The sequence below is a fragment of the Poecilia latipinna genome, unplaced genomic scaffold (assembly GCF_001443285.1).
Source record: "Poecilia latipinna isolate Pla-1442-1.1 unplaced genomic scaffold, P_latipinna-1.0 Scaffold311, whole genome shotgun sequence".
Taxonomy (NCBI): Eukaryota; Metazoa; Chordata; class Actinopteri; order Cyprinodontiformes; family Poeciliidae; genus Poecilia; species Poecilia latipinna.
The window spans coordinates 134,921-145,889 of NW_015112927.1; the positions used below are offsets into that span (position 1 = coordinate 134,921).

Here is a 10,969-nt window from a genome sequence, read left to right on the forward strand (position 1 = left end):
AGTCTTCAGGCCAAAAACTCTAATCTCTGTAATCATTTTGTCTTTCTACTGTATTTGGCACATGAGGTGTGATGTTGTCACAGGAAGGATAAAAAAATATTACTAGTAGCGTCCTTGGGGAGATTGATGCTGGAAATGGCCTTTGATGTTTCTGATTGGTGCATCTTTGCTTATGGGCTGTTTAGACTAAATAAATTAGGATAAAACCTGTTACTGGGAATCTGCTGGGTTTAAAAACTCAGATCAGGACACTTTGCATGGAATCCTCTACTTTCAGGATTTTCTTTATTTTTTTTTCCTGTTTCTGCCTGTCACAATAAATGTTTTTTGAAAAATGAAGGCTGCTGCCGGTCAGAACAGAAGACTCAAACTGTAAGCGAAGGCAGGGAAACGTCATGTCAAAGCAAGGACGCACTTCCCTTCAGAGCAAGCCACCACCAGCATATGAAAAATCCCTTTTTACCTTATAAAGGCATCATTTGACATTTTACTTTTTTTTTTTTTTTTTTGGCGGGGGGGAACAGCGGATTATTGTAGATTTAATCTTTTAATCGAACGCTGAGTGAGACGAATGTTTCCCCAAAATGTCAAAGTAATCCTCCCAGACAGATTGGTGTCGTGTCATAGTCTTTGTGGCTGGATAACACAGCGCAGTGCAGGTCTGTTGTCCCTCCTGGCACGTCTGGTAACTCGGCGTGAAGAGGAAGTCTTCTCTGCGGAGCGGCTTTTTCCTCCGTCCTTTACATCAGCTCCGCTCAGAAAGGTCAACGTCTTAACTCGCGGGTTCCAAATCTTAAACACGAGCAGCAGCAAGCCGTTTGCGTTTTCCAGTTTTGAAGGAAAAGCACTGAAATTTCACGCCAATCTATCTCCTTTTTGAATGCTGTCCCTGTACCGGCACCCATCAGTCACATCTGTTGTCCTGCTGTAAGCAGGAAAAGAGAAGGGGGAGGAGGAGGAGTGGCGGCAGATAGGAGGCGACAGGAGAGCGCGGTCACGGTCTACGGTTGAGCGAAGACGTGATGTGAGCCTGGGTGCCTTGAAGACATCCGACAGCAGGAGAGGGGAGGGAGATCATGCAGTGAGGAGAACACCGACCTGTGTTGAACAAAGATTTGTAGTTTCCACGTTTACGATTGTTCAATTTAAGCTTTTTTTTTTTTTTTTCTGGTGAATTTCTTCAAATCCCTCTCAGCTCAGTCAGTGATAGCTTCAGTCTCTGTTACAAGGACAAGTCCTCAGGCTCTGCTGCAGCGTGGCAGGCAGGGCCAACGTTTGTCACAGTAATTGAGGTTAGAGGTGGCGGCACCGTGGTTTAGTAAATCATCTCCGACTCTCTTGAACTTGAATCCAAGAATAACACGCTCTCCCTCCTACTCCATCTTTCCCTCAGTCGACGCTCTTCATCTCCTCACCCCTTGTTTGATTCGGCTGCATTCCGTCTTTTTTTCCTGCTTCTCATCCTCCAACCGGCGGCTTTTCTCAGGTTCTCTCCACACCGGCCGGACGTCTCCGCCTCCAGGCAGCGTCCCCGAGGAGCAGCAGCAGATCGCTCGTCAGGGCTCGTACACCAGCATCCACAGCGAGGGGGAGTTCATCCCAGAGACCTCAGACCAGAACGTAAGCTCTGCTCCCCGTGACAAATGTTGTTCAACAGTTTTCAGGGTTTCTGAGAGGTCTTAAAATGTCTTTTATGCTTAGCGATCTTCATTTCAAGGCCGAAAAGATTTCATTCTGCGTCTGAAATTACATTTGCAGACATTTACATTTATGGAGTTAACTTAAAATCTTGCTTAATGCATTCATGTTTTGTGAAAGCAACAAAAAAAAAAAAAAAGATGAAAGTCGATCTCAGAAACGTTTTCTGATAACTTCTTTAGTGAAATGAGGGTGTAACTTTTTTTCCCCTTTTCATTTTTGACAGTTTTTAATACAAAGGTTTCCAAACCTTTCACAGCTTCACGTTTTTCATACTTTAATAAAGCAGTTTTCTTTTTCTTGCCTTCTAGAATGAACATTTTTAATTCTGATTCAGCTGCTTGACATTTGTGAATAAAACCTGAATCTTTATTTGAATTCTGCTGTGCGGCAAAATGCCGGAGACTCAAATCCATTTGTCTCCATCTCCATCACATCACTGTCTGCTCATGTGACCTTTGCTCTCTCTGTGTCATTGCATCTGTCAGATGCTGGATCCCTTCGGCAGCGCAGGCAACTCGCTGTCAAGCAGCTGTCAGTCAATAGATCAAGCTCTGGACAGGTGAGTGTTGGTGCAGACGCTGGGATTCACGATCATTTATGTAGATTCATATTTATCTTCCCAAACCAGCGTTGGAGATATGAGATTGGTTTAAAAGAAAAAAAAAAAGCACTAACCAAAGTCGCAACAGATTGAAGTTTGTATATCTGACCCTTTCCTGGGCTGACTGTGTGGGACGAAAATCGGAATCAGGTCATTTTGCTGTTGCTATAGTGACTAAACTTCTTATCTGGACGCCTGGATTCCTCTGTTATCACGGGAGCAAGGATATTGGTCACTGAGTGGGAGATGTGACGGACGGAGCGAGACGATGAAAAGACCGAGCCAGAAAACAAGAAAGGAAAAAAAACAGAGAAACCGACATGAGAGAGAGAGAGACGGGGGGAGAGAGAGAGAGAGAGAGAGAGAGAGGACTGAGTCAGAGTCAAAAGGAAAATAAAAAAGTAAGCGAGAGCGAGGTTCGAGGGAGCGGGAGGACGGAAACAGTTCTACCTGCACAAGGCTTATCAGCGCTCCAGGCTGCAGAACAATGGCAGGAAACAAGTGCATGGAACTTTTCCCCACGAGCGGGCATGCGTGCCCCTTATCCAGGGTCTCGTGGCCCCGCGCCGCCCTGCGGTCAGCAGAGACGTCACTCTCTGGAGGGGCTGGTCACAAACACCCAGGGCAAGTGGGAGGTTTGGAGGGCTAAAGAACCGGGGATGGGAAGGGAGTGCATTTAAGAATATACAATACACTCAGCTTGACTGCCAGGTTAGCAATGGCAGAACGTCTTTTTTTTTTTTCCCTCACTGTTTTCGTCGTCTTATTATTACAAAGAGGTCCCAGCTTATCTGCTGTAATTCAGAACACTGTTCTTGAAACACCCGGAGTGTCTAACCGTAAAATACTTTCAACACAAGCAGCATTTCGAGGCTCCGCTTTGCTGCCGGCCAGTCTCTGTTTTAAAGATAAGGGAGGAGGGATTACCGACCAAACAAGCAAATGATTCCTGAACTTTTTCTACTTGTTCTTTATCATTTCAGCCCTCCATTCTCACAGAACAACAGGGATAACAATTACCTGAACCTCAACTACGAATACAAAGGTAAGAGACAGACGATCTGCCGCAGCCACTTCAGTGCTCTCTCTGATTGTCTAGTTTGTCCGTTTAGTGATTGGAAGATTTGGATCCGTGCCATGCTCTGATGATGGATTTAACAGTCCCCAGTTAGAAGTCCCTGTTTTAAGCTTCTCTACAGCTTTTTATCCTTGTCTTCTGTGTTCCTTGGTCTTTTATAATGGTGTTTGTTGAATAATGTTCTCTAATAAACCTCATCACATACCAACTGAGATGCAGTTCCAGTTACGTTATCTACTATTTCAATGATTCCTGAAGGTAATTATCAGGATACTGGGGGAAATGAAAACAAATGCTCGTCAAATTAAAATTTTTAATAGTATTGTGACTTGATTAAAATTTTTCTTGTCATATTAATTGCAGGGTCTGCAATTAATTGTTGAAACTAATCGATTGTTCACAAAAAAACAATATATTGACAAAGTAAGCAAAGTTTTCAACGTAAGACCCCTTTTTGCTGCTAAATCACTGATTAAATGGACATAAGCTCAACAAAAGTGTTACTTAGTGTTAACATCTGGCATTTGGGTTATTCAGCCAACAGACTGGTGCAGTCTCAAGGGAGTTTCAGGAACTCCTGATCATTCATGAAGCTTCTTGGAAAACCACTTCTTTAGAAATGTGAACTGTGAATGCTGACATTACCGTTGGGGATGTATGCGCTTGCTGGAACACGTTTACCACTGAGATGGAAGTTTAGGCTCAAGTAGCGTTGGTGCGCCTTTGAGCAGAACTTGTACACGATAATGTCCCTCGTCCCTTTCGATTGTGTGTTGAAGCAAAAATTAACAAGAGAAGCAACTTTGTTGTTGTTTTGCAGACGTCAGAATTAAGAGCATCCCAGAAACGCGGTATAAAAGGCTTCAGCTGCGGACCTTTTTATGTAAAACGGAAAAAATGCAATTAGTTAAGTAAAACGTTTTTTTTTACGTCTTTTTAAAATCCATTTAATTAATTCATCAAAATTAAAGTCAGAGCAATAGCTTTTATTTGAAAGTTTGTTGAAAGCAGTGCGTCATTTTCCTTCTACTCTGTGCTGATCCGTCACTTAAAATCCCAGCTCAACTCATTAAAAGTCAGTGGTCTGAGGGTGCTGTTCATTTTTACCTTTTTATTTATTTATTTTTTTTTTAGTGGCCCTAATAAGCAGTGGCTTTTCATGACCAGTCATCAGCCCCTTGAAGCCCCTCTACTCGGGTCCCCTGGGTTCCCGTCTGTGTCTTCAGAACACGGATCAAAGAAAGCAGCATGGCAGACAACGCCACACTGACCCTTCCGAGCGGAGCAGCTTTCCCAATCTGCTCTCTTCTTTTTGCCTCGCACCGCTGGCTCCCCATCACACACCGAATTAAAAGAAAGAAATGCTGCAGATCATGTGCACGGCACGGTACATTAGGACGTAACTGCACACGCACAGGCTCTCCTCTCCCCAGATGCAGAGCGCCCAGCCCCCTCCTGTCACGGCCTACGGTGTTTATCATTCCCTGTGAGTAGATTTTTCCTCTCCGTCCCATGTTACCAAACACAGAAAATAACTCCCGTCTCCATGGGGATACAACCACAATAACAGCGCTGGAGCAGGCCATCATGTGACGGAACAGCTGCTTTCAATTGAGACCCAGTCTCCCACCCCCCCCTCCTCCCACCATTACCATCACCACTCCTATTCTAGCGCGTGTGCTGCGAGGGTCGCCGCGCACGTGCGTCAACGGGGCTCCCCACCTGCCTTTAATATGCCTCCGCAGAGTGGAGGACTGTTTCAAGTTTCTGCCTGGGCTGCATCAGGGTGACGCAGCAGCAGCAGCAGCAGCAGCGGGGCTACATGTGTGGAAAGCTGCGTGTCATTCTGCTGAGCTCAACTCTGATTTGACATGCACGGATGAGCAGGAACAGTGCGCTGAGACTTGTCAGATGTGATCTATGGAAATGCGAGCTTCTCTAATCATTGCGCTCCATCAGTGCGTCGGTGCACGTTTGGAGAGGAGCGCATGAGGTTTGAAGCGAGAGGTGCCGAGAGGTGGATGGGGCATAAGGGAAAACTAAACGTTTCGGCGAGTGAAGGTTTTACCTCTGTGCTCCCTCTTTCAGGTCGACACGGGAAGGGAGGAACTTTCCCACGGCAGTTCCAGTTGCCCAATCGCAGCAAGGATTACGGCGAGCGTAAGAAATCACCTTTGCTACAAAGTCAACAGATTCTTATGCTTAAATAAAGAAAGCACAAAAACATTGCGTGTTGGTTTTAATTTTAAAGAGTTCTTTTCTGGAACATTATGGCAGGTTGTCGAGATTGAAGCAAATTAGCGGTTCCTGGCTGGAAAAATTCAAAGTTCTAACAATAAGATCTTGGTTATATATCTTGGAAAGACATCAGACAAGATAAACTTGGTGTGTCAGTTCCATAGTTACCTCCTGCTTTACACAAAGCAATGACTTTATTGGTGGGTAATCTGAATATACATCGTCTGGGCACTGTTCGGAACCATACGCACTGAGGGAATCATCTGTTCTCTGCGCCATTAGCGTCTGGGAGCTGACCCCTTCTAAATTATAATTTTTCTACTTCAACATTCCCCCTTTTTTTTTTTTTAGCCCCTGACGAAACACTTCTCTCATATAAACTTGGTGCATTAAGTGTTGCAGCGCTTGTTCCAGGCAGCTGCAAGTAATTGCTCACTCTGAGGCTAACCTTGACTAGCTGTGATTTATGTCTCCCTGTGGCGAACCCAAACTTGTATAAAAATACAGCGGCCTTCTTCCTGTCTAAAGGGAAGTGGGACTGAGTGGTGAGAGAGACTGGCCGGCGTTGAGTCTTGGCCTCTAATGAGTAACAGAATGAGAGAAAATAAAAAAAAGTCACCAGTGTGTTTCTGCTTGCAGGTCGCAGGACGCTCCCGCGCAGCTTCATGCCCCAGGAGAACCTTTTCCAGCTGGTTCCCTCCAGTCGCACACGCAGCTACAACGGTGACAGCTCGCTGACGTTCAGCGACCTGCGCTCGCTGGGCCGGACTGCCGACAAAAGCTGCCAGCGCGGCACAGCCAAATGTGAGTAGAGTGGCCTAACCCGAAAACTTCTATCTATGCAAGACTGTCTTCAAAAAAACATGTGCGAAAGAGACAAAGTGAGACCGCTGCAGGTAAAATTAAGTTCCTGACGGTTTTCAAGACCTGTGATTGGAGTTACTGCACATTGTGGGAAAACTATAGAATTCAAGAAAAATGTTCTAGGGCTGGATAAGTGTGGAAAAGAAGCAAGTATGGGGAAATGTTATTTGATATCCTGTGATCTAAAAATTCCGTCCGTCCGTCCGTTTCAGAACTTTTCCTCTTTTTTTATCAGTGCTACATTGGATGAACAAATCCATCTGCAGATGAGATGTGATGTTTGTGTGTGATGTAATTTTGGATGCAAACAAGCAGGTGACTAAAGGCTGGGGGTAATGTTTGCTCACTGTGTGAGAGGTGAGCCAAAAATGGAACAAAAAATCTGTTTACAATAATAATAAAAAAAAACAACCAGCAAATCTTCACACTTTAAGTTGTAACTCTGAACATGTGGCTTTTTGTAACCATTTGTTGCTTAGTTCCTCTTTAAAAACATAAATAAATATTATTTTTCTTAAACACGGAGTTAATTAGCCTCATAAACTGATAAAAACACAGCCGTGCTTTAATATTTAAACAGGTCTTTTCAGCAAAGCGCTTTCCGTTAACACAAGTGGGGAAAACCTTGAGTTGTTACGCCGAAACGGCTAGTGCCAAATCAAAGATAATCCGTTCTCCCTTCAACCCTCCGTCAGCCTTATTTTAATTCCTGGTGATGCAGAGTGTGAAGGAGCAGCAGTGACGTACAGTAATGCCGTAAGTCTCCACAGGCATAATTCCTCTGTGATCGACGCAGACCTGTCCATGTCGCAGGCTCCCTGATCACATCTGCAGTTTGTTCAGAAACAGCCTCTGTCATCCTGCCAGAGCTCAGCTCAGCAGTCTGTGGTCGACGTCTCCGTCTCGCTGCCCTCACCCACGCACAACCAAACTAGTCTAATGCGGCCACAAAAAGCAGCGGGCTAATTCCAAAACAAAGTCTCAGAGTCTGGGACTGAAGCGGATGAGCGCTGCCGCGACAATCTTTCTTAGGTTTTGACAACTTTGCGTCGGCGGGTCGCGGTTTTCACTGCCTGGCTGTCTTATCTGGGGTTTCCCTGAATCTGAGAGGGTCTGCGGTAGGAGCTCTTCGACAAACCAAGGTGGATTTGACATTCCGTCTGGGAGGGTTTTACTGTCTAAGCAGTGTTTTATTGCTTTGGAACTCGGCGCTCGCTCGGATCGGTTTATCACAGTTCCGCTGTTGCTGTCTGTCTTCGAGGGGCTTAGTTGGCAAAAAAAATAAAAAATAATAATCCAGCGGTGGGTTTTCATCATCTGGTGTTGTTTTTCTGCAGCACCACGGGCGCCAGTCAACTGGCGGCAGGGAAAGCTCTTGGGACGAGGGGCGTTCGGGGAGGTCTACCTCTGCTACGACGCAGACACAGGCCGCGAGCTGGCCGCCAAGCAGGTGCCCTTCGATCCCGACAGCCAGGAAACGAGCAAGGTGAGGTTTGTGCGCAAATATGTTTGGAATAAACCTACTGGATTCTTTTGTGTGTGTGTTTTCTCTTTTGCAAAAATCTTAATAAATGTAAAGATATTAAGTGATTGTTTTTTCTGTAGGAAGTGAATGCTCTGGAGTGCGAGATCCAGCTGCTGAAGAACTTGCGTCACGACAGGATCGTACAGTACTACGGCTGTCTGCGGGACCTGGAGCATAGAAAACTCACTATTTTTGTTGAGTTCATGCCCGGGGTGTGTATTCTGCCACCTAGTACTTATGCTTGTGGAATACTGTTTTTCTTTTTTTTTTTTTGGTTTTGTAGGAACTTTGAACATAATAATGCTTATATTTACATGACAAACATGAACTGAGCATAAACTTTTATGCTGAAGAGAGCTGCTACACTTATCTTCAAAGGTGAGGACTTGGTGACTGCTGTGTGCATATTCTGGTTCCGAGTCATAGAAGAACCTGACGCTAGAAGGATATCTTCTTGATTTTAAAACTCCACTAGTTCCTTCCATTTTATGTAGATGAGCTCTGAGCATTTGACAGCCCAAAGGCATTAAATTCTGCACACAGAGCTAATTGTATTGTGAAAAGAAAATGCTTTTATTTTGAAGGTGACTCCTGTGGTTCCACTGTTGGGTTGCTACTTTAGTGCCCTCATTCAACAGTACATGCTCCTCGGTATCTTTAGTATTAGTTTGCACATTAAAGGTACTGCAAAGGACTGTTTAGAATGCAAGATTAGCTTGGTGTTATTTCCAGTCGTCATAAGAAGGCATTTTGCACGGCAATATGATATTCATACTGTTGGATGGCGTTTCACTGATTCGGATAAATCAGATTACGCAGCCATAATTGCTTCCTTTTTTTTTTTGTTTGTTTGACATTTTCTTCGAAGTAACGATTATTTACAGGAAAAGAACGTTTAATTTGTCCACATGGCTTGTCTGATTTTATTAAGTTACGATGCCTATAATGTATTAAGCAACAGACATTTTTAACTAGGTGCCCATTCTGCTTTAGAGTTAATATAATCTAGCTGTCAAAAGTGAAATTTCTTAGAGTTGTGTGTCTACACCCCGGGGTCTGTTGTTGCTCATCAGTGATCGGCTGCAGACAGAGGTCGACTCCTGCTGGGGGTTTGCAGAGACGAGCAAATGAAGCTTCAGTTCGATGCTTTCTGTGGTTTCTTACTTTTCTTGTGCTGACCTGAATCAGGATTTCACTAAGTGGGCAATAAGCAACCTTGTTGCCCTAGATAGTGGCTGTGCTTAAAGGCATAGGCCTAATGAACTATAATTACTATATTTCAGATCTATGTGATTTTAAACTTTATTACTAATGCTAAAGCTGATATTTCTTTCACCCCTAATCTTGGGGTGCATCAAAGCTATTCCTGAACTTAATCATTTCTGGTCTACAGATGCATAAAGACACAGTGAGTACTTTGATGCACCTTTTGAGTTGACTAAAAATCACATCAGATTAAGATTGTGGACATAAGCTGTGATGCAGAAATGGGATAGTTATGTATCTGCTTCATTTTCAATAGGATTTTTAAAAAAATAGTACCGCTATCAAATAACCCACATCTGGCTTTTGTCTTATTTGCCATTTTACTTTAGAGAGAATTTTTTTTTTTTTCAAAAACTCAAACAAAACTGGAAATCATTAATAACCAGGAAAATTTGGATCAGTGCATAGCTACATTAGTTTGCAAATAATTAGTAAGGAAAGCTAAAGTATGTATTGTATTTGAACTGTGGCTTCATTTCAAAATGTTTTTGATGATGACTTATGAGGATCCTCAAAAACACAGCGTTCGTTTAAATCTCGGCTGTTTTTAAGAAAGATTCCTGCAGTCGATTTCAGCTAGAAAACAATTTGAAAAGCGTCACCAGCTGTCACCAAACATGGTCTCAGTGGTTAATGTGAGCAGAACAGCCTGTTTTATGGGATCATTTTCTGTGAAAATGAGCTCTTTAGCGAGAGACTGTCGCCTGTTGATCTTTTTTTTTTTTTTCTTTTCTTTTTTCTATAATTTCTCGGTCTTAGTCACACATTGTCTGGAAATGGAAACGTTTATAGTGTGTTGGAGTTGGCTGATGTAAGAGGAGGAGGTGACAAGAGGCCAAGGTTTTGTGGGTCTGTGCTCGATAAAACTTGAGTGGCCCAGGGAAGGAGCCGGTGGTTCAGAGTGGGAGGGCTAAGCTTGAGGTTTGTCTTAGAGGTGTGTTGTTGACAGCTGAAAGTAAAGAGAAACATGTTTTTTTTTTTTTTTAACCGCATCTTAAGTGGTATTGGATCACACCTTCACTCCGCAAAGATTTCCTTTGGAAGAACTCAAAAAGGGAACAAAAACGCTGTTTGATCTCAGCATTAGACAATCCTCTTACGGCGCTGTTTACATATTTGGGTTTCGTGTTTGGAATTTGGCAGCGAGGCGCCGTTTCCATTACAAAAATAACTCTTGTTTGAGTGTATTGGTAGCTGTGATGAATCTCGCCGCGAGCGTGATTCATTTTTCCACACGTTCTCATAAAAGCTGTTGTTGCTCTTTCGCTGTCCCACCAGGGCTCAATAAAAGACCAGCTGAAAGCCTATGGGGCTCTGACGGAGAAGGTGACAAGGAGATACACCAGGCAGATCCTTCAGGGAGTTTCCTACCTGCACAGCAACATGATTGTGCACAGGGACATCAAAGGTAAGTGAAACCGGAATCCTGTAAAGGTCAAAGGGGAGCTTTAATTCGATGTATGACTTCTAAAACTTCAGAGAAACTGAACCAGTTGCTCAGAAAACTATAACATTTTGAGAGAGTATTCATTCCCCCCCACAATACATCCGCAAACCTCAACGTATTTTAGGGGGGATTTTGGTGGTAAATCAACACAAAGGGGTGGAGAGTTTCCCCCAGAAAACTTGCTAAGCCCGGTGGTGGGGGCGTCGAGGTGGTCCACCGTGTTTTTGTATTAAAAGATGTTAAGTTGAC

General features: G+C 43.8%; 1 protein-coding gene across 1 annotated transcript in view; it reads left to right on the forward strand.

The window, feature by feature from the left end:
- The window catches only part of map3k22 (mitogen-activated protein kinase kinase kinase 22), a 51,819-nt gene that overhangs the window by 28,256 nt on the left and 12,594 nt on the right, over positions 1–10,969 (forward strand). Inside the window, exons 9-16 of the mRNA XM_015034774.1 lie at positions 1,487–1,620; positions 2,187–2,260; positions 3,286–3,347; positions 5,469–5,540; positions 6,258–6,422; positions 7,820–7,968; positions 8,088–8,219; positions 10,552–10,681. Of these exons, the coding sequence (XP_014890260.1) occupies positions 1,487–1,620; positions 2,187–2,260; positions 3,286–3,347; positions 5,469–5,540; positions 6,258–6,422; positions 7,820–7,968; positions 8,088–8,219; positions 10,552–10,681 (918 nt within the window). The remainder of the gene's footprint in view (positions 1–1,486; positions 1,621–2,186; positions 2,261–3,285; positions 3,348–5,468; positions 5,541–6,257; positions 6,423–7,819; positions 7,969–8,087; positions 8,220–10,551; positions 10,682–10,969) is intronic.